Source organism: Euphorbia lathyris, chromosome 1 (assembly GCF_963576675.1).
Source record: "Euphorbia lathyris chromosome 1, ddEupLath1.1, whole genome shotgun sequence".
NCBI lineage: Eukaryota > Viridiplantae > Streptophyta > Magnoliopsida > Malpighiales > Euphorbiaceae > Euphorbia > Euphorbia lathyris.
The window spans coordinates 95931109-95955485 of record NC_088910.1 but is presented as its reverse complement, the minus strand read 5'-3'; the positions used below and the strand labels follow the sequence as shown (position 1 = coordinate 95955485).

The 24377-nt window shown below is 35.0% G+C and overlaps 2 protein-coding genes across 3 annotated transcripts; both read right to left on the bottom strand.

Annotated features, from left to right (window-relative positions):
- Positions 1-1153: 1153 nt before the first annotated feature.
- On the bottom strand, positions 1154-5208 carry LOC136207813 (6-phosphogluconate dehydrogenase, decarboxylating 2). 2 transcript variants are annotated; one of them, XM_065998772.1, is made up of 3 exons: positions 5050-5201; positions 3691-3769; positions 1154-2909 (listed from the first exon to the last, which is right to left on the bottom strand). In XM_065998772.1, exon 3 carries the CDS (start codon positions 2899-2901, stop codon positions 1435-1437), a length of 1467 nt encoding a protein of 488 aa, XP_065854844.1. In that variant the 5' UTR covers positions 2902-2909; positions 3691-3769; positions 5050-5201; the 3' UTR covers positions 1154-1434. The 2 variants fall into 2 exon arrangements, with proteins under 2 accessions (XP_065854844.1, XP_065854843.1); XM_065998771.1 differs by lacking the exon at positions 3691-3769 and having other exon boundaries at positions 5050-5208.
- Positions 5209-21498: 16290 nt separating this feature from the next.
- LOC136207797 (probable galacturonosyltransferase 9) lies at positions 21499-23850 on the bottom strand. The gene is made up of 3 exons (XM_065998770.1): positions 23523-23850; positions 22181-23419; positions 21499-21972 (listed from the first exon to the last, which is right to left on the bottom strand). The coding sequence occupies exons 1-3, from the start codon at positions 23688-23690 to the stop codon at positions 21697-21699; spliced, it is 1683 nt and encodes a 560-aa protein (XP_065854842.1). The 5' UTR covers positions 23691-23850; the 3' UTR covers positions 21499-21696.
- Between the last annotated feature and the right edge of the window lie 527 nt (positions 23851-24377).

The window sequence follows — 24377 nt, the reverse complement described above, 5'->3', positions numbered from 1 at the left end:
GGAAAGATCAATATCACATGTTCTATTTTTCTTTGTTGTTAAAAAAAAGAGACATGAACATGGAAATGGATATTTTGATCTAAATGGATGGATATTGAAGTTTTAGAGATATAATATTTATTAGTAGAGTGAGTGTGTGAGTGGTTGTGTGCAATGAATATGAAAGGAAGGACAGAGTATTTCGTGCTGGAAAGAAGATGGGAAGGAGCATAGAAAGACAAATGCCAACCATAAGGAAGGAAAGGAACAAACATACATTTTTCTATAACAGAATATTTTGAGTAAGTAGCTAAATAACTCACATTCTGCAAATGCAACAGCTTGGAAACTTCCAACTATGTGCTGTCCAACAACATTCTAAAGAATCTAATTTCATTCTTCCTATTATTCAAATACATGGATTAGGAGTAGATTCCAAAGAAAGTCCTAGAATCAGAGGGATCGTCATACCTGCTTTCCCCATTTTATAAAAAACAATCAGCTGGTGTGAAAGAATGTTCTAGGAAACTTACATTTGTTCTCCTACTGAAAACAAGAAGCAAAACTGAAACGGGCCCTTTTCATCATAAAACATGGATCCAGTTCTGGTAGATACTATCCAAGGTCATCTCAGCTTTTATGACATGCAATATCCTAATGCAGATAAAACTTTGCAACATTAGCACTAAATGTTTTGTAGATTGAATAATTTCATACTCCATTAACAGCCGATCTAACAGAAGAAGTTTGTTTCCCGTTAATTTGGCTTCACGTCTACGCCACCTAAGATACAAACCACCTAAGATACAAATTTAATCCTACGTTTATTGGAAGAGAACAAATTTAAACTTCAAGTATTGGAAGAGAACAAATTTAAACTTCAAGTATAAAACCATGTAATATTAGCACTAACTTTGATTACACATGGATGTTAGTGAAGTTTAGATGGCACAACCATAGAACCAAATTAACAGAAAATGAGATTGCTTCATCTACAGCGAAAACCTTACCTCAATAAACTTAGCTAATTTTATACATTATCCTAGGAAATTGCATATTTCCAGAGTATCTGACACAAGGCAAAATGTAAGACAGCGAAAAGAATTTAATGCATGTGCTGCAGGATGTAAACGAGAGTTGTAAAGATAAAGAGCTGAATAATAAGAATTAACACTTCGAGAAAATTCTTGCTCAAATTTCAATGTATTAAGCAATACAAATGTCAACCATACATATCTAATCGAGAAAAAACCAGGAGAATTAACAAACATAGACACAACAACATAACAAGGAGTAAGACATGCCTAGATTATATAATTTGGCTTTGATGAATTTGATTGAGAAAAATTGTAACCGAATAGGATTGGTGCAAGTTCTACCCGGTATAAATCCAGAGCAGAAAATTATTATGCTTATTCAGAGTTCTGGTTAATCTAGGCACTTCACAACAACACTTTAATTCTTCAGCTGCTTTGCAATCTTGAACCATTCAGTGTGGTAAGATCCTTCAATATCAGTTCTTTCATATGTATGAGCACCAAAGTAATCACGCTGAGCTTGCACCAAATTTGCCGGCAACCTTTCTCTTCGGTAGGAGTCGAAGTAGGCAAGACTGGAAGACATACCAGGAGTGCTAACACCAGAGTTGATAGCGAGACATACAACTCTCCTCCAGGCAGATTGACGCTCGATCATTTCCTTGGCGAACTCTGGATCCACAAGAAGATTAGCAAGATCACTGTTCCTATCATAAGCCTTCTTGATTCTGTCTAAAAACACGGCCCGGATAATGCAGCCTCCCTTCCAAATCCTAGCCAATTCTCCCAACTTCAAGCCCCATCCTTTCTCAATACTCTTTGCACGGATCAGATTCATCCCCTGTGCATAACTACAAATCTTGGATGCATAAAGAGCTTGTCTCACATCATCAATTAGCTTCTGTTTGTCCACCGTTTGATCATTCAAAATATCGTCAAAGCCACCTGCTTTAAAGACTTTAGCAGCTTCAACTCTTTCTTCTTTCAGACCACTAAGGAACCTTGCATCCAAGGAAGATGCAATTGTAGGAGCTGCCACTGATAGATCAGCAGCTTGCTGTACTGTCCATTTACCTGTACCCTTCATACCGGTTTTGTCCAAAACCTTGTCAACCAAATACCCGTCTCCCTTATCATCCTTAATTCCAAATATATCTGCCGTGATCTCAACCAAGAAGCTCAGAAGCTCTCCCTTGTTCCATTCTGAGAAAACATTTCTCAATTCCTCATTCGATAACTTTCCAACAGATTTTAGGACATCATAAGCCTCTGCAATTAGCTGCATATCACCATATTCAATTCCATTGTGAACCATCTTGACAAAATTACCAGATCCACCTTCGCCGATATATGTCACACAAGGACCACTGTCAGGAACTTGAGCTGCTACTTTAAGAAGAATATCTTCAATGTTCTTGTAGGCTTCAAAAGAACCTCCAGGCATCATAGAGGGTCCATTTCGTGCTCCCTCTTCACCACCAGAAACTCCCATGCCCAAATAGAGTAAGCCCAATTCAGCCATGGCCTTTTCTCTCCTCTCAGTGTTCTCGTACCACTCATTCCCTCCATCGATGATACAGTCACCTTTCTCCATGTAGGCAGTGAGGGTCTTTATTGTTGCATCAACAGGTGCCCCAGCCTTAACTAGCATTATTATCACACGGGGCTTTTGTATTGACTGAACAAAAGACTCAGCATCATGGAAGCCATATAGAGGAAGATTACCCTCTTTTTTAGCTCTTTCAACAGTCTCATCAACTTTGGAGGTAGTCCTGTTATAAACAGAAATGGGGAAGCCTTTGTCTGCAATATTAAGGGCAAGATTCTGGCCCATGACAGCCAGACCTGCAAGGCCTATTCTTGTTGGTTCTGGAGGTGCAGCCATACCTTTGCCTGTCGAATAAAATCTCTAATTAGATAAATCACAGGAAATTAGTGCAGAAGTCAAGCATTTAAGCATCCATATGGACTTTTGAACTTAAAGTCTTAAACTAACAAAATAAATTCAAGTTTTGCAGAATGACACTGAATGTGAACAATGAGAGTTGCATAGGAATCTTAACCAACAACAACAACAAAGCCTTAGTCCCGAAATGATTCGGGGTCGGCTGCATAGGAATCTTAACCAATATCAGGAAAAATAAACAAACACCAGAAAAAGAAAATTACTGCAATTGATCTGTGAAGGGAACACTACAGACAGATAATGACTTAGTAGGCCACTAGTACTACTGTAACTGATGAGTAGGTCTCTACATATTCATTCCAGATCCTAGGAAATGGCCACGGGTTCCACATCCCACTAAATACTAAATGCTCTTTCTTTCAATAAAATAGCCCTAGGCATCATCGTATAGTCTAGAAATGACATTTTTCATGGTACAATACTACAATTTGTATTCAATGTGACGATAGAGTAAGGAATGACACAGAAACAGAATAGAATAGGAAGAATTTGCATGTATGTTTATATATAGGAAAAACAAAATGCTGAATATCACATGGAAAGAGAAGATTGGAAATCTTGAAAGCTAAATGTGATTATATTTTTGTACAATTTATATGTCAAAATACAATCAGTTCCCCAATGGGAAAAAAGGGGGTAAAAAATTGCTTCGGAACCCCATTCAGGAGGAAATGTTCATTGCTGTTTCTGGCAGTATAAGAAGCTTACTGGTAGAGAGTCATAGTAGAAGCTATTTATATACACATTTGACGGATTTCTGGATGACAATTACATCTTCAGTTTTGATCTGATTAAACGACTATACTTTAGAAACTAACATACTAATGAAAACAAAGGCATAAAATTTACTATTCTCACAATCTATTTTTAGAGCCAAGAATAAAAAACACTGTTACTTTGTTACTAGAATCTCAAATTTTTAAATGAACAAACTTAATGTCACTACTAACCAAAACAATGCTATATATACTGTTTCGAGTAAAACAACAAAAAGGAAGTACTATAAGGAGAACAAAACAGGCATTAAATACTAAATGCTCATTCCTTTTCAACAAAAATAGTCTTAAGCATCATCATATAGTCTAAAATGACGATTTCCATGGTACCATTTGTATTCAATGTGATGATATGATAGAGTAAGGAATGAATGACATAGAAACAGAATAGAATAGGAAGAATTTGTATTTATGTTTATATACAGGAAAATCAAAATGTCTGAATATCACATGGAAGGCGAATATTAGAAATCTTGAAATCTAGATGTGATTAAATTTTTCTACAATTTATATGTCAAATAGAATCAATTCCCTCAGGCCTAACCCAAAGGGAAAAGTTGGGTAAAATTTTTGGAATCCCAGTATCAGGAGGAAATGTTCATCGCTATTTCTAACAATACAAGAAGCTTACTGGTAGGGAGTCATAGTAGAAGCTGTTTATATACACATTTGAGGGATATATGGATGTCGCTTTACATCTTGAGTTTGATCTGATTAAACAACTATACTTTTCAAACTAATATAGTAAATATACTAATGAAAATAAAGACAGAAAATTTGTTATCCTCACAATCTAATTTTGGAAGCAATAATAATAGTAATAATAATAAAACACTGTTACTTTCCTTGTTATTACTAGAATCATAAATTTTTAAATGGACAAACTTAATTTCATGGCTAACTGTAAGTTCTAACTTAGATGACGTTCAATTGTTACTAATGGACACACAGGAATCTGAAATGAAATCCATCAATTTAGAGAAGAAAAAGCAAAATAGAAATGGTTAACTTGTTCAAATCTGGTATAATCCACCACCAGATTGGCGAGTAAGATCATGCAAAACTCAAATCACGAAATCTAAGAACAAATTGCAAAGTGGATAACATTGAAGAACCAGATCAGCAAATGAAGAATGAATTTAGGCAACAAGTTATCATTGCAACACTCAAAAATTGAAAAACAGAATCATCCGAGCAGATGCGAATAAGTGTAAAGTCAAAAGGGTGCTAAGAATATAGCAACAAAATCAAAGAAAGTGTAAAATGTAACAACATTGATGAAAGCACATACCTGGGAAGTGAAATTGGGAGAAATAGAAGAGGAAGCGATTAAATCAAAGATCTGGGTAATGGAGCGAAAAGAGAAAGTAGAAGTTAGGTGAGAATGGGTAATTGGAGAAAAAGAAGGGAAGACACAGGGAAGATATAGAGGTGAGGTGGGGGAAGAGTTTGGTTAGCGTGTCCAAACAGTAGGTGGAAATAGAATCTCTGACTGAATGACCCAGGCCAGGCCAATGGCCATCTCTATATTTTTTTTAAGAGAAAATTATAAAATTGGGTAAAAATGATATTCATTTACATATTTAATATATTTACTCAACCTACTACCTATCTAGATTATATTTATGCGAATTTTTCAAAATACCTTTAAAATATTTGTAATTTTATAGTGCACCTCCCTCCCTCCCATCAGACTTTACGAAATCGATGATTTCGCGAAGTATACGAAGCTAATGGTTGGTTTAGTTGATGATTTTAATTAGTAAAATCTGAATGTGTTTTTAATAAAATTTGCAAAGTGGTATATCACAACAAAAAAAAGGCACAACAACAAGCGATTCCAATATTAAAATCATAACATTATCAAAATTTACAATAAAATTGCCACAATAAACTCCTAACAAATCATTTCAAAGCGAACGTGACAAATCTGGACGAAAATTTCTCTCTGTATTGGAAGTTCAGCCCTGTTGGGATGGATATTTCTCATGGCACACAATAAGATTATCGTAATAAACTCCTAACAGAAGTGAATGTGACCAATCTTGGTGGGAATTTTTCCCTATATCAGAAGGAAAGTCATCTCATCTGCATCGGAGGACACCGCCTTCTTGCGGGATGTTATATATTCAACCATCTTCAGAAAAATTTAATCGTGTTAGGCAGAAAAAATGAAGATTTAGCTTCGCGAAATGAGGATTCGCGAAGTATGCGAATGTGCAAGGAAGAGGATGATTTAACTTCGCGAAACGATGATTTCGCGAAATCTGCGGGGAGAAATTTATCGATTTAACTTCGCGAAACGATGATTACGTGAAGTCTGCGAGGATAAAGTCAGACTTCACGTAATCATCGTTTCGCGAAGTTAAATCGATACTTTTTAGGTTCTTTTTCCTCGCAGACATTCGCGAAAACAGCATACGTTAGGTGAATTTCTGGAAAAAAAAAACATAGAGAAAATAGTATATACTTACATTTTTCAAAAATAATAATATGATAAACTGAGAAAAACGATGAAAATAACGTAGAATCACAATTTCTTCGATGGTCACAAGAAGAAAGAAACCAATGAACATGAACAGGAAGATGAAGAATCATGACTTCGTTTTCTAGGATTAGGAAGGTGGAGAATCAAGAGATGAAAAGATGAAGAAGAGAAATACATGGTGATGTGGAGAAATAGTGCAGATTTCAGACAATTTAAAGGAAGAGATGAAGATTAAAGGTATGGGAATCAGCCTAACCAGAAGAGGGAAAGGGAAAGATGGAAAAGGTAAGGATATTTTGAAAAAGTCACACAAATATAATCTATATATATATATAGTAGGTTAAGTAAATGGATTAAATATGTAAACAAGTCTCATATTTGATCCAATTTTGCAATTTTTCCATTTTTTTTTTGGCTGCTCCAATTTGACCCTTTTTTAAGTTGTTATTAACTTATTATTTCTTTTTGGTAGTTAAACGCGCAGAGTTGGAAAAATTGAATTTTGACACTTCATCTCATGTTTTGCCATCTCATCATCTTCCACCATCTTATTTCGCTGACATGGCATTTTCTTTTGAATTAGAAAAGTCTCCCTCTTTTTTTTTAATTAATTAAAGAAAGAAAAGTCTCTCTTTTTCAAACTTTTTTTAAACAGAAGATTTTTTGTTTTTTTGATGAGAAACAGAAGCTTAATACTCCTCCGGTCCACAATAGAAGTTTTTCTAGAGAGTTTTTTTTGTTCCACAATACATGACATTTTGTTTAAATCTATGCACATTAATTTACTTTTATCAAATATACTCATATTTAAGTTGACTTTTTATCTTGGGAATAGATAAAGTTACAAGTGGATACAATTATTACAAGGGTAACAAAGTCTTTTACTTAAAATTAATTGCATTTCTTAATTAGTGTGCATTAACCTTAAAAGACTTCTATTGTGGACCGGAGTGAATATTATATTAGAGGCTACTTTGTTTATACGGACACTACCAATTTTCTTTTCAATAGCTTCTGGTAATTATCGGGTTTGAGTTATGTTCGTATCGTATTATTTTTGGAATCGTGTTAAAAAAAATAAACTCAAATCCAATCTAAAGCCTTTTGTGTTACAATCGTGTTAACTTGTATGGGTTAGTATCATTTTTGTATCATGTTTTCGAGTTAAATGTAATTTTATTATGAATATATGTTAATGATAACTTTTAACAATATAAGAAAATATAATACTATTTTTAAATATTTTATATCATTTTTAGATTAATATGTTATCGAAAATTCTGCTAATATCGTGTTAGGGGATCATGTAATGTGTTTATAATAATTTAGGATTTTCGATTCATATTTGCAAGTAATAATTATAATTTTATTATTATTAATAATAAACTGACGTATAAAAGTATGAGAAAATATAACAATAGTATTAAATATTCGTATCGTTTTCGATTTAGCATGTCAACCCTAACTCAATCCAAAAATTTACATTACAATTTCATGTCAACCTAAAATGATACATTACCTGCTAAGTTAAACTCAAATACTAAAATTGCATGTCGATTTCGTCTCGTGTAATCAGATCGTGTGTATTTTTGTCACATCTATTCTTGAACTTATTTACAATTATTTATTAACTCTTTAAATTTTTAAAATAATATATTAACTTTTATAATAAGTGATAAGGTATTAAAATATGTCTATGGTTTTTGGGAAAGTATCAATTTATGCTCTACGTACAAAATAGAACCACTATAGTTTAATGTTTAAAAAATGTACCAATTTAGGCATCGACAACGGAACGTGACACGTCATTCATATTACTCCGTTAAGTTCTATCAATTGTACGTGGAGAAAGAAATCAGAACTTAACGGAGTAATATGAATGACGTGTCACGTTCCGTTATCGAGACCTAAATTGGTACCATTTTTTAAACATTAAGGCTATATTGATGTTATTTTATACGTGAAATCTAAATTGATACTTCTCAAAAAAAACTATAAACTATTTTGGTACTTTGGTACCTTATCCCTTATAATTATTTATTGATAATATGCATTTTAACTTGTCAAATTTTAAATTTAAATATAACGGGTCAATCAAATAATATAGATAAATATTTCACATGTTGTACATCAAAGTGGGAGTCACCTATAACTTCATACATATTAGTGAGATAAAATGAAGGTTGTACACCAAAGTGTGAAATGGGGCAAAAGTTGTACACCATTGATGAAATTTTTACCCCCTCAACTCATCGAATATTCTATTTACCTCCTTAACTCCATAAAAGTGGTATTTCTCATCACTTATGATAATATTTACCCTTTTAACTCCATAAAAATAGTATTTCTTATCCATTTATAGTAGTAAAAAAAGTTGAAAAGAGAAAGAACGAATAAAAAATACAAATAACAAGAACATTAATATAAACAAGTTAAATACATTATATGTATGGATAATGTACCAAAATAGGCCTATGATTTATCAATTTAAGCATAAATATAGGTTTAACGTTTAAAAAAAACTATCAATTTAGGCTTCGATAACGGATTGTAAGGGGTGAAAAATACCACTTTTATTGAGTTAATGAGGTAATTAAAACATTCTATGAGTTTGGGGGATAAATGGACAAGTTGAGGGGTGAGAAATACCACTTTTATGAAATTAAGGGGGTAAATAGGATATTCAATAAGTTGATGGGGTAAAATGACCAATTTGAATAAGTTGAGGGGGTTGGAGAAGCATTAGACCTTTTCTTAAATATTGACTTGCCATTAAAGCATTTTCCAATGGACATGGTACATCATTGACCCATTAAATGAAAAGAAATTACTTATTAATATTGCAAAACGATTTTGAAAATCAAGTTTGAAATATTAAAGACTTAAAGCATTATTTGGTTCCTGATCTATCCAAAATTATATCATTTAGCCCATGATCTGTTATTTGGTCACATTTGGCCATTGACCTATTCCATTTGGTGAAATTTCATCCAATTTGTATGAATACTTAACGGAATCGTTATCTCATTGATAAGTAACGATATTTTGACACTTAAACTTGAAACGTGATATTTCTTAAAGTTTTTTTTCCACATGGAAATAATTAATTAGATTAAAAAAAAGAAAAAAACAAAAAACAAATCCTAAACTAAAATCTATTAAGTTCAAGTGTCAAAATATCGCTACTTATCAATAAGATAATGATTCGGTTAAGGTTTAATCCAAATTGGGTGAAAGTTCACCAATTTGGGATACATCGGGAGCCAAATGTGACCAAATAATAGGTCAGAGGCCAAATGACAAAATTTTGGATAGACCAGGAGCCAAATAGTGCTTTAAGCCAATATTAAATGATAAGAAATCATTTGGCTCTTTTTAAAAAATTATTGGTGTGCTAGAGAATTATAGTTGATATCTCGTCGATTTTTTTTCATCGGATTACGTCCCTATGAGGTGCCGTTGGGATCGGCCGGGGACACTCTGATGCTAAAGTCAGTGATATTTTCGAGAGAAGAAAATATTAATCACAAAGTAAGGTTAGAATAATGTATACCGTGAATACCTCATTGTGTGTGTATTTATATGGGATTCTGTAACCATCGGAGTAATCTTTCATTGAATGCTCTTGAATGCAGTTTAATGCTACATTCTTTATGTCTGACTGCTAGCGTCTTTAAAGGAACTGTTTAATGTTATTTAATGAGGGCAGTTCCTTTTACAACGACTTAGTGACACCATAGGCGGATCTCCCTGTGATGGTGTATATCTGTCTCCCTGGCGGACATGGGTCCTCAGGTGGCGAATGGCGTTTTCATCATAGGATCTCTCATAGCGTATGGCTTCTGAGATACACCATTATCTCGTATGGCGGATACATGTGTGATAGCGGCGCTTTATCCCCGTTTGATCCTTCCTATTTGCAGAGTATTATGGTTTTGCTCCAAAGATAATATTTGGAAGTTATCAATAGTATAATCAAATTATGGAATTAAATTACGTAGGTCTACTAAATACTAAAATCAAACGGATTATTAGAGAGCAAAATCAATAACTTAATATGATGTATTTAAATTGAAACTGAACTAAATATTTACAAACCGTGTAAGAAATTCAAAGGACAAGTGAACTTAAAAGAAAACTAGACAAACTATGAACTAAAGTCTAAAGTAAATTTGTTAGAAGTTTAAATCACTAGAATTTCCCGTCTTTTTTATGTGAGTGTGTGTAGAGAGACTTTTTCATCGTGATGTTCCTCCTTTTATAGATGTTAGAGGTAACCTTTTGGTTTCCACAAAGTCTTATTTTCTACCATCAGATCACGTCTTAAGTAATTGCTCCATCCTATAGTTTCTGATCTCCATGATGAATTGATTCTGACATCTTTGACTTCCTTCTTCTTAATTGGAAAAAACGTTTTAAAAATTAAATTGCCTATGTAGGAAAATAGACAAGCTTAGGCGCAGCGGGATAATAAAATTTTATCTATTTTATCTATTTTATCTATTTTCCTTTTCCAAGATCTGTTAATTGTTATTTCATATAAAGAGGGATAGAAAGTAATACCTTCGGTGAAGAACTATCTACGGTTGTAAATGAAGTGCCCACAACTCTTAATCCGTGTAGCACGAACAACAAAAGAAACAACACAGAAAAAGTTAACTAATTAGTAATCAACCTTAATAATAGCAATCACAATGATTGCCTCTAACAGAAATCGATACGAGATCAAAGAGAGAGTAAGAAAGATTGTAATTAGCCGAGACGGTTGCGGAACGATTCCTCTAGCCCTTCTGTTTGTGTTGGCCGAATTTATGGGGTTAGGGAGTCTATTTATAGACTTCTCTAAACCCTAATCCCAGTTGTGTTATGTAATTAAATAATTGGAATCTTATTCGGAATAGGATTCCTAATTAGATAATTAAATAAACACTTTACTATTATCTAAATAATAACTAATTATATCTAGATAATTATTATTAATCAAATTAATAATTAATTAATGTTAAGGATAATTAATTAGAGTTTCAGTCACATAAAAACTTCTAATTAATATTATCAAATAATCTTTTAATTTAATTCATAATCATAATCAAATTATAATTATTAATCAAATTAATTTATCCCTAATTAATATGTAAATTTCGTCCCATATATAGTGTCTCACTAATTACATTTTCGTCCTCCGATTTCAAGTCTCATATGCGACCCATTAGGTTCTTTATTGCCACTAGCCGTATATATCCTTTGAAATTATTCATCACGATTAATTCCAACATATATATAACAGAATACCGTCGCGAGCTGTTACTAGCAGAACCTATGATATTCCCCCAGAGCAATTAAGAAGTCAGGTTGATAATTGACGTTAACCTTTCTGCATTAGGTACAGTATAATACGATCCTTCATCAACTATATCCTGTCGGTCAATTCCTTATAACCATGGAACGTGTCAAGGTTACATATAACAAAGAGTCTGTTTTACTTGTACAGGTTGAATTCACTCTGAAAGATAAGTTAAGTGAAATATCCATTTCTACTCTTAACTCTATCACCTTGCAAGGATTTCAGTTAATTCACCACAAGCGGCCATTTGGATATATCTCCCACTTATCGGGAGTGACGAATGCTCAATCTAACATTAACTATTCTGCAATTACTTTGTGTGATACCCAACCCTGCTCTCACACACCCTAGGCTCTCACCTGTTGGATCGTGCTCGCACAGAATCAAAGTATCAGACTCCATAATCCAGAATCACTAATTAACGAATGTTTGAGTCTGAGGATTAGTTATACCTACTAATACCAATGAGATGAAAAGTTGACACATTAGATAAATCAATCCATTCTGTTATCTCAAGTCGGGTCCCAATCCTAATGAACTTCTTCACCGGATCCATGTAACTGTCTAGATATCTGAATATCTAAAGCTTGTGAGATCAGCTTTCTGTCTCGACAGAAAACACTGTTACATGCAAGTCTCAATAGTAATATGCCAACCCCTATAACATATTACTTGACTTGGGTTGATTTTAAGTCTATTGATCTATTATAAAGTATTGTCTCACTTCATGCTTGTATGAACACTTTATAACTACTTAAATAAACTTAGGATTGCTTTCTTTATGAAAGATTTGTGCCTTTATATATATAGTTACATTTTAATGCTATATATCTGATTAAACAAATGATTAAATAAACAATTTATTCATTAATATTTATATCCTAAAACAATTGTCTATATGACATAAACCCCAACAGCCTATACATAGATGATTCCCCCCTAGGTTTAGTCTAGGTCTCTTCGTGGTTTCTCTCATGTCTCCTCATGGTTCCCTTCAAATGATTTTCGAAAGGTGGTTTACCTCATGTATCTTCATGGTTTCCCTCATATCTCCATATGGTTTCCCTTAGGTGGTTTTCCTGAAGAGGCTTCCCTCAAATCTCCATATGGTTTTCCTCAGGTCTCCACATGGTTTTCCTTATGTGGTTTCCCTCAAGTCTTCGCATGGTTTCCTACATGTCTCCACATGGTTCATCCCAAATGGATATCATGCACCTTTGGTTGTTGTCTCACAAGGACGAAGACTATCTTAATCAATAAGCATCTACCTGCCTCATATGGTTTCCCCCAGATCTCATATGTTTTCCTCAAGAGGTTTCTCTAAGGTCTCTACATGGTTTCCTTTAGGTGGTTTCCATCGGGTGGTTTCCCTCAAGGAAATTGAGGTCCGCCCAAGGAATGTCCAAATAAAAGGGTACATTAGGGATGGTGAACCAAGGAAGTGAAATGCATCAAGAATGGAATGTGGTGCACTAGGAAAACATCAAGAAAGTTTTCTAAAAAGTTCTTCTCATAAAAAGTTTCCTAAAAATTCTTCCCTAGAAAAAAAATTTCATGCATGATTCTTCAAAAGTCGTGGCGTTAGGTTTTATAAGTGTCACAATGTCTTTCGTTAAGTGACAAAAAAAATATAGACCACGGAGTCCGCTTTGTGTTTACTACTCGTTGACTTCTTCAATGATAGGTACTTCCATTGCTCCCTAAAGATTTGCATGGAAGGCAGATGATAGTTGGACAATAGGTTTCCCTTTCTATTGAAGCTGTTTCCTCGAGGTGATATTCTTGGGTCCTCCTCTTTTGCTTTCACCCATAAACTTTATGGGATCCACACCTCCACCATAATATTGTGTTTCTAAGGAATTAGCTTCGGTAACAAATAGTTTCTCGTCTGCCCAGACAACCTATGCCTTATTTCCTTTCTAGAAAATCAAGAATTGATGGAGTGAGAACGGCACACACCAATTGGTGTGAAACTAGTCTCTCCCTAGCAAGATTTAGTGTCTTGTTGTTGAATCAATGACAATGAATGTCGTCATAGATGTTTTGCTTCCAATTGTGACCTCTACTAGCAAAACTCCTGATGTTTAGGTGGTTTCCCCTATGAAAGTTGACACTTGGCAATGATATTCACAACAAAATCATTATTGATCAACAATTTCCATTTTGGCTTGCCATTTAAGTGTGCTTTAATGTATAAAGGTCTGATGTATTTGGCCATGTTATCTGCAAGTTTCTCAAACCCTAATCTATATGGTTCTTTTAGGCCACTTGATTGAATAATGACTCTACTAGTGAATGAATCCCTCTTATCATGGATATGTTGGTTCTTCTTTTCATTAACATGATCATTACTTGGAGACCCTTGGAAATCTATTGGCAATGTCACTAAGGGTATAGCACATCTAATAGATATAATCATGCACCTTTTGAATGCTTTCCTTTGGCTTCCTTGTGTAAACTTCTCCTCTAAATCCTTTGACTCACATGATTTCACCTCTTCCTTTGCCACAGGTTATTCTCCATCCTATTTCTCAGAATGGTTCCTTTTAGTTGCTCTTTTTCATTGCTTCCTTCTCTTTTATGTTCTCATACGAGGTTGAGGGAATTTTTTTATGGTGAACTATGTGCTACTGGTTACCAAAACTTTTCGGAGGAGGCACCCAAAGTGATGTCTTCTCTGATAAGTTGATGATGGAACCTTATATAGTTTTTGATGAACTTCTCTTCTTTGAGGCTTTTGATCCCTCCTCACCTAAACTTTCAAAGAAGTAATGCTGGTAAATAACTATCTTTTTCCTTTGATGATAACTATGAACATTGTGGTTATAGATATGCAAGAAAGGATTTCTTCAGACACTCTTCACTTCTACCGAATGTTTGGTATTTTTCCTCTTGCTTGCTATTGCTGGGTGGAGGTTCCTCATTACCTTTGAAGTAATCCTTAGGGATCCATGTATGATAATTTATGTCCTTCTCATTCTTCGACTCTATAAGCTTCACATGTAGATATTCTTTCCTTTAGTTGATGACTTCTTGCATATCTACAACCACTATGTTCATAGTTACCACGAGGGAAAAAGTTCTTTATCTACCAGCATTGGTTCTTTTTTTTCTTTAGGAATTTGAGTATTCTCCCTCTGATCCTATCTTGGGCAGCATTGTTGAAGGCCCGGCAGTTTGGTTGAATGATTTCACGAATTATGGTATTTTCAGTATGTTTTTCCTCTTGCTTCCTTATTTGTTGGTAATGTATAACCTACAAACAAAGTAACAAACATTTCCTTTAGGAGAAAGTCAAAGAGAATCTCAACCGTAGAAACATCAAAGTTGAACTAAAGAGGGTTATCATTAAAAGATTTCTTTGATGTCTCATGTCCTCCGATGGGCTAAGATAATAAAAGGAAACATGATTCCCATTACTTTTGAGATCTACCACTACGACCTTATGATATACTTCTTGACAATAGGTTCCCATGTCACTCTTCTTTCTTTGACTCTTTTCCCTCAACAGATCTGCGTACTCTATCCCATTAACAACTAACTCATAGAAGTCCATAAAATTCATCCCTTGGAACTTCTTCCTTAGCTCGATGTCAAGTCTCCTATAGGCCATCTTTATGTGCTCCACCTCTAGGAGATAAACTTGTATTTATTTCTCATCTTTTTGAAACGAGCAATCAATTAGTCTGCTCTTTCTCCTTCTGTTTGAGTAAGCCTATGAAATTCAGCAACACATACTTCTAACTATGGCTTACAGAATTGAGTGTGCAATTGGCTTTCCATATCTTGCCAACAATGGAGTTCCTAGGAAGAGTAGCATACCAAGTGAAGGTTGCTCTCGTTAGAGAATTTAGGAAGAGCCTCAATTTAAGATGGTTGGTGTTGGGGTAGTTGGAAAGTTCCCCACATTGGATTGTGAATCTTGATACATGCTCCAAGGTTGACAAACCACCCTCCCCAAAAAATATACTGAAGCTAGGTACTATGTATCCTTTTAGATAAATTTTCTCCATGTCAATAGCATAAGGGTATGTCTTGTGGAACTCAGGGAATCCAACTTGACGGAGGCTATGCCCATATAAATATTGAACAACTTCTCTGACTGTCTCCATAATGAATGCGTGATTTTTTTGATGGATATCATTTTGTTGTATGATATGTGAAGGATCCAATGTTCCTCCTATTTCCTTTATAGTTTCCCCATATCTCCCTAGTAATATGATAACATGTTGCCTCCTCGTGATATGAAGTTGTGTGGGAAGTAGGGTTAGTGTTTCTAAAATATTGAGGAATATGTGACTTTCTAGAATTTTCTTGGGCTGATGAATTAGCGAACCTATGCAAGATTATCGTCTTCCTCAATGGTGGAATCTGATACTTCTTAGCTCTAGACACACCATGTCCTTCATTGGACTCTAAGGTTCCTTTATTTTTTTTTGGTAGAAAAGGAAAAGAAAAACGAATAACAACAAACTACCCAGGAATTAGCCTAGGGAAGCTAACCCCAATCCTATCTTCTAAGAGAAGATGAGAGATGAAACTAGGGGAAACAGGAAGGGTAGTAACGCCTAACGTCCCTTCATGGCCCGCCGCCGCCAAGCGATCAGCAACACGATTCTGCTCTCTAAAAATGTGTCTGAACTCTACGAACTCAAAGGAGGAGCAAAGCCTTATAATAGCTTTGATGAGGTTGCGACTGTTAAGACCCATAGAATGATTCTCAGAAATCATTTTGATTGCTTCCAAATTATCAGACTCCACAGAGAGCCTCTTAACACCCAGCCTTTTAGCAAGATTGATTCTAAGGTTCCTTTATAAGCATGGTTTCCATCTACAATAGGACGGCATTTGATCACCCCTAACTTAAACAACTTTTGGAGGATCTTTTCCACATTCCCTTGGATGGAGCCAATCTTTTGGTCCATGTCACTCCTTAGGTATTCTATGTTCCTTTCAATGGAACTGAAACATTTCTCTAAGAATGGTGAATTTTTTTTTATCTCTGTAGAGATATGTGATTGTCCTTTGAGGCTAGCATTCTTTTCTCTTTAATTTGTTCCACTAGACGTAGAACCTTTCATGTTGCCATGATCTCTTCCTCTTTGGATGCGCTGGTTAGAGGATCTTTGTTGCTCTTATCATTTTTCTTTGGCGACATTGTGACTTGGTCACATTGGGCGTGCCAAAGAGACCAGATAAAAGAACTTCAACAAGAAATGTAGAATCTCACATTAGATTAGATAATAACAATACATCTCTCTAACAGTCTGATTCTGGAAGATCATTTGGTTCAGATAAACAAATCGAGAGCCTTCTTTATCTTTCTAAACCTGCATTCCTCGTGCAGAAGTGATGTATATGTACAAATGCTTGCACTCACTCCATTCGATTCCATGTATGTCTTTTAATTGATAACCTTCATTAATTAGAGCATTATATGTAACAACATTTGACTTCTTTGGCTTCTTCTTCATTTCTCGAAAAAGCCTCTCTAGTTCAACCAAGATCTCTCCCTTGCAATATATGTCAATTAAAATAGTAAAACTAACATCATTAGTGTTTATACTTTTATCTACCACTCTAAATAGTAACTTCTTCGCTTCCTCGTACCTATCATATTTACATAATCCTAGCTCAAAAAGAGCAGATAAAAGAACTTAACCTCTGCAAAAACAACCACCGTATATGGAGAAATCGAAAATACCCAGCAAAAATAAATATGTAGAAAGAGATCGAAAAGCGATAACCACTACATATAGGGAGACCATTGTGATGTGATTGCTCCGACAAGGTAGATAGCTTGAAATCGAAAGTTGCTATTATATCCTACAATTTTCTTTCCTTTTTTTTTCAAATCTCAAGTAAATTCTAGATCTCAAAATCTCAAGTCAATTCCAAATTGAGTGAAGAAAGTTTGAAAAAAGCATATGAGTTTTTAAAGGATGATGAAGACATGATTTTTGCCATTGAAGATGGTAAATTGAGTGAGAAAATATTATATAAATGTTGAATTATAAAATAAATAAAAGAGACAATAATGCCCTTGTAGGTGTTAAGCCTCGCCCGGTGAACCCGAGGGGATGATACCGTTGACGACAATGATGTGATTGACGCCGAAAGCAACCAATCTGGAAATCAAGCTACTCGGCAGGACCGGAGCTCGGAGTTGGAAGAGTCGTCACTCACTAATGGGAAATGAACACCGGATTCCTTGCGGGAGATCGGTTGGGTTCGGAAAATTGGGTACGAGCCGAGAAGGTTAGCTCCTTTCCGGAGAAAAGCTATTAGGCACCTCGATATCGCCCGGTTTGAACCACCGGTCTCCTACTTAACACTACTAGACGCTAACGGTATAATCACATATTTCTTTAAGTTTTAAATTCATTTGAAACCCCTTTTTTCTCGTTTTGAAAATCGTTTTTGAGCATCTTAATTGAAAGTCATTTTAGTTAGAAGAATCACTCATTTTGAATAAATGAATTAATGTACGTGAGGAGGGAAGAGAAGTAGAAACGTGAATCAACGTAATAAATTACAACAAATGGTATATACCCCTAAGCTATATACGTCAAAGTCTAAAGCTAATCTTTCTCCCAAAACCATTTATTTACAAGTGCGTGCCTAAATCACCGTTGGAACACCCATAACCCGACGGTTATTTGGCTGCACCCTCCTCCCCCATGCGCATGAGATAGTCTTTCCTCTAGTAGGTGGTTAGGGGTTTGTAAAGCCATGTGCTTATAAACTTTCTCACATTTTCATTTCTTTCCTATGTGGAATTAGAAAGCCTATTTTTGTTCTTTTTTCTGCCCAAAACTGTTTCAAGTGGCTCACTTCGAGCATTAATTTCTCATTCGTCACTTGTCCGATTCAGGTTTGTAATATACTGCCTGACCAACCCGAGTTACCATGCCCGTCTAATTACTGCTCTTTGTTTATTCTCTTACAGATTTTCGTTCGTTTAAATCGACTGATTCAGATCCTTTATCGAAAGATTTTCTTCATCGGTCCTCCGACCCCGTGTCTGTAGCCCCTTTGGCCGTTTGATTAAATTTGACACATCATTATTTCATACCATTATTTTTTTAGATTGTATTTAGGGTTAATACACATATTTGCCCTCGTGTTTTCTCGAAAAAACACATATGCCCCTGTGTCAAATAAACCCACTAAAATCTCCTTGTACTTGTCACAACCCTACAGATATACCCCACACTAACGGAATGATGATTTGGCACAAACGCCGTTCCACGTGGAACGCCACGTCATGCCACGTCAACTGCCAACAAATTAAAATGAATCCTACATGGCAAAGTAAAAAGGATTAATACACATATTTGCCCTCGTGTTTTCTCGGAAAAACACATATGCCCCTGTATCAAATAAACCCACTAAAATCTCCTTGTACTTGTTAATAAGTTATCAGCATTTGAAATGTAGATGTCGCTTTGGAAATGGTAAAAAAGCTGAAAATTGGTGGTGGTGCTGCTGAAGAATTGGAAGAGGAAGCAGTGCAAAAATTTGCCCTAAAGCCTCTAAATCGTCCTGGATTTATAAGCATAATATTTCATCCATGTTAGTTCTCAATTCTCTATTTGCTTATAACAATTTTTTCAAATGTAGCAACTGCTGTAATATTTTCATAAATCCAAGGAGAAGAAGATAGGGTTTCGCACTCGTTTTTCATAAATCCACTGTTCACTCCACTGCAGAGTAACTATTCACTCTCCATTGCGTCGAATAAACCAGAAGAAGATAGGGTTTCGCACTCGTTTTTTTGTCAATCCATGAGAAGAAGAAGCGCTGCGATAGAGAGAGAGGAGTCGAAGGGTTCTTTTAGTTCTCCTAGGAAGTCGAAAGAAAGAGAGAGAGAGTCATTCTAATTTTTGCTACTTATCTGAACTGCCATGTAGACATATTTTTAATTATTTAAATTTTTAAAAAAGGGACGTGGCATGATAACTTATTAACAAGTACAAGGAGAGTTTAGTGGATTTATTTGATACAGGGGCATATGTGTTTTTCCGAGAAAACATGAGGGCAAATATGTGTATTAACCCTTTTTATTTTGCCACGTAGGATTCATTTTAATTTGTTGGCAGTTGACGTGGCATGACGTGGCGTTCCACGTGGAACGACGTTTGTGTCAAATCATCATTCCGTTAGTGTGGGGTATATCTGTAGGGTTGTGACAAGTACAATGAGATTTTAGTGAGTTTATTTAACACAATGGCATATGTGTTTTTCCAAGAAAACACGAGGGCAAATATGTGTATTAACCCTTGTATTTACTAACAAAATGAACCTCAAAATATCTGATTATAAACTTTTAAACCACAGAGTTTATATTTTAATTTATTCCTGTAGTTTTGTCAAAAAATATGGAGTGGAATTAAACCTAGATTTTCGCATACTAAATTCATCCAATGGAGTGGAATTAAACCCAAGTTTCGCAACATTCATTCATCCAATGTTAAACCACCTGCAGACTTTCAATAACACAAAGTTACGCAATTTTATTCACACCATTGGAAGGAGACAAAGCATTATGGGATTCTAGTCCAAAACATGTGTCAGTCTTTAAGGGTTTGCTTGGATGAAGGTTTCACAAGGTTCATTAAAGGAAGAGGAGGGGAGATTATTTAGAGAACCTCAAGATCCTACCAATTTGGTGGGACTGAAATTGAGGTTATTTCAAGATTTTTGAACCTCCATTTAACCCTCATTTAACCTTCATTTAAACTTAAACTCTTTCCCAAGCAAGGTTAAAAAAATAACCTCCATTTAAACTCCTTCCCAAACAAAGTTAGGAAAATAACCTCCCTTTAATGAACCTTCTCTAACCCCCATCCAAGCAGACACTAAGGGATTATGGAACTCACTTTTCAAGGTAATGAAATTTCAAAGCGCCAACAAAAACATGAATAAACAAAGTATTTCCAATCCAAATGTTCCAGATTTCATGATTCAAAATCCTAAGTTACAGTTACTTAAAGTTCAGCATCTTCCTATTGCCCCGAACTTTGGAGATGTCTTATTAGCCTCATGAACTCGTTTGAAGTGACATAATTAACCTCTTAAGTGCTACGTAGCAGAACAAAATATGATTTGAACAAGTTGAAGCACATATCACTTTGAGCAAGTTCAGGGACCAATGCATCGGTTTAAACAAATTCAATGGGTCAATAGGCCACTTTAAGCAAATTCAAGGAGTCAATAGATCACTTTAAACAAATACAAATTCAGATGGCCAACAAGACATCTCCAAAATTCTGACCATCTGATAATCTTGGCAATTACAAAGGGCCCTGATGTATTAATCCTTTCTTAATTGATCACCTCTGCATGAAAGCCCCATCTTTGTCATGAAAATATGAGTCACAAATATAATAATAAAAATACGAAGTCATTCACATTTATCCACTAATCAATATCACAATAACTAAATCAAACAAATTAATTCTGTTCTAAATTTCTAATTGCTGTAACAAATTTTTATTATCATATTGCAAACATGGATGCCCATTGAGTAAGTCTCGGAAAAAGTAAAACACAAACATTTTTTGCATGAACAAAAGTGGCCAAGGTGGGATGGGAACACAAGTTTAAAATCTTCTGCCCATAGATGAACACCAGTGACTGTTTTGGCAACCACAAGCAGAATGACTAGTATAATTAAATTGACTCCAGTGCGGAAAAGCTAATAATGTTTTGAACGGGAAATTACTATCATATATAATATTATATCTTTGTAGTACAAACTGATGATCTAACCCTGTTTGTAATGCCAAGATCACCAGCTTTCTCACTGAGAAACGAGAATGCACCTCAATCAATAGATTAAATTGAATGTTCTAAACTTGGTCAAGTTTCACGACTAACAAAATTTCCGTGTCAATTCATTCATGAGTAGAAACAATTTTCAATTCAAAAGAATTGTTTCTGCGTATATATAACCATTTTGGTTGAATACAATTAAACCACTTTCAAGGACAACTAATGATGATACCCAAAATGTTGTAAGAATTACAAGCAACCTAGTATGAATGCTTAGTCACTTACAACTTACCTGTGTACCTAGCCAATGAAGCAGGCGCAGAGCTAATCTATAGGCCAAAATTGCACATTTGAACAAACTCCATGTCATTGTCCACATATTTAGTCCAGAGATTCTTGTATTGGTTCATGGCAATGTCAAGCCAAGGTTTCATGTTTCCATTATAATGAATGACTGCAGCATTATTGATTTCATCCATGCTAATACTTGGATTGTACCCAAGACCAAGTACATGCCAAGATTTGTCCAATGACTTTGTTGTTGAGTAAAAGGTGATCAGGCCTGGTGGGAGTGTACCCAATTTCCATAGAGTACGATCCTCATTCTGAAAATAACAAAGTTAATTCGTTATATATCTCCGTGGCAGTCAAAATTCATGCAATCAAGTCATTATCATTTACAAAATAAACAAGCTCTTGTATGGATTACTTCCATTTAACCAATAAAATCAGGAAAGTTTTTGAAAACATCACATCCAGTTTCCCTATAAACATTAAAAACGAAAGGAGTTTAAAAGGACTGCAGATACATACCAAGTTCTGCCAGTAATGGTATTGTTCTGTGCATTTTTCATGCCTCCAAGCATCAAGATCAAATATATTCATTCCAAAAGCCCAAGCACACGCCTTTGGATTAAATCTCTCCCTAATTAAAGGATGAGTGAAGTTTAAATACTGTGCGTAACGATGGAATGACCCAAAGCAGGTCTCAACAGCCCCATTCACCTTTCCATTTAAGTCAATCTTCCACAACTCAGTCAAGTCCTTCTGAACCACAACATCGTCATCCAAAAACAAAATCTTATGCAACTTAGGATACATCTCGGGCAGATAGAATCGAAGATGATTCAACATAGATAGGTATTTAGGATTCCTGAACTTCATATTACTGGCATCCTTGGTAGCATTCTCTGCCTGATTTTCGAAGTAAAACTTCTGCAGTTTAAGATTCTCTAGTTGCCTCAAAACTGGAACATACGAAGAATTCAAAAAACTAAAATCCTCCACTGCCTTAACTTCCACATGTGCTCCTCCTTCCACAGGCCTCATCCTAAACCACACCTTCATAGCTGCTACATTCATTCTATCAGTAACCACATGAAAAACATGTTTCCATGGTTCCTCAGCATTCTTCACAACAGACCTAACCACCACAGACACTGCGATAACATTATCTGAAAATATGGCATAATGATAAAGACTTGGACCCTCAAACTCTTGTTTAGGCTCCTCTTCCCTATATTTCTCCGGATGCGAAACCCTCTCCTCCACAAGCCTCATTGCCAAGCAATGCAAACTCTTGGGTATCGATTTGGCAGCAATCAAGCTGGCAAAAGCCCCATTCTTTCTTGCCTTGATCAACAATTCATTGACAGCAAAGATAGTATCCTTTAGCTTCTGAATCTTAATTTGATTATCATAGCTCTCTTTGGTCTCAGCTATCATCAGCCGTGCAATTTTCACCCTTTCCTTCACCTCCTTTTCAAACTGCCTCAAAACGTCCTCTTCTACAGCACCCTCGGACTCAAACAAGGAAGATATATAGTTGGGTTTAGCTGTTATATCTGAAAAATTCTTAGCTAAATCATCAAACATTCTCAATTGCCTAGAGATATCAAGCTTAAGCTGTCTAGCATAGGCAGCATAAGCATTCACTAAAGTCATATGGTCAGTAGCTTGTTTATATATCAAATCCAACCGGGTTTTCAAAGGATCCGAGTTCAATGCAAAGAAAGTCCGCTGCACATAAGCATTACCACTAATTGGCATCGACTGTGAAGAGCCAAAAGAAAAAGAAATTCAGCATAATAAGTAACAATTGAATCATTCCAAAGCCGCAATTCTAAAAGAAAGTAAAAAGGAAGGAGATACTTACAGGATCATGAGAGGTAGGAGGACGAGAGGTAAGAAGAACGGAAAGAGTAGCAAGGAAGAGAAGAGTAAACATGGCGGAGACCAAGATCCGGTAAGAGAAGAAGCTGCGAAGAGCGGCATTAAATCCACCGTTGCCAACTCCTCGGCTTCCACGGACGGCGACCGCCATAGAAAGTTGAGGATCTGAATTTGTGGGTTGGTTCAAATGCTAACGAAGTGAGGAAAATTGAAGACAGACAGAAGACAGAAGAGATCTAAAATGGATCCATTTCCGCGTCGGTGAGTATTTAATTAACTGATTGGAATGGAGATGGAAATGAAAATGACACAGTACTGATGAAAGCATAGGGAGGGTTTTGTTTTTGTTTTTTTTTAGTTAAAATAAATAAATAAAATCTCTATTGTTTTAATACTCATTGAACCAATTAAGTCTAGTAAAAAAACCAATTAAGTAGTATAATTTAGTTTTTTTTTTTTTTTCAAAAGAGTAGTATAATTATTTGGGAGTAGTATTTTGAGTCCTGGGTTAGGACGATGCTTATTTTGTTTTTGACAAAATAAACCTTACTTTATTTTTTTCACCATTAATAGTGATGAACTTTGACAAAGTAAGTTTATCAAATAGTAGAAAAAACAAAGTAAGCATAGAAGGTACTGTTAAGTCCTGATTAATCTAATTTTGTTGGATTAAATCTTTGATATTTTCTTTTCAAAAAAATGATCTTTGATATTTTATTTTAATATATTTGACTTGTTATCATTTTTTTTCTCATACTAAGCATTTACTTTTTTTAATTAATTTGTTGGGAATATTTAATTTAATTCAAATGTATAAAATTATTATTTTTACTGTTTG

Coding starts and splice junctions, on each gene's coding strand:
- LOC136207813 (XM_065998771.1), bottom strand. CDS start 2,901: ATGGCTGCACCTCCAGAACCAACAAGAATAGGCCTTGCAGGTCTGGCT.
- LOC136207797 (XM_065998770.1), bottom strand. CDS start 23,690: ATGGCGGTCGCCGTCCGTGGAAGCCGAGGAGTTGGCAACGGTGGATTT. Junction 23,420..23,522: donor CTCCTACCTCTCATGATCCT/GTAAGTATCTCC, acceptor GGCTCTTCACAG/TCGATGCCAATTAGTGGTAA. Junction 21,973..22,180: donor ACCATTACTGGCAGAACTTG/GTATGTATCTGC, acceptor TGTTATTTTCAG/AATGAGGATCGTACTCTATG.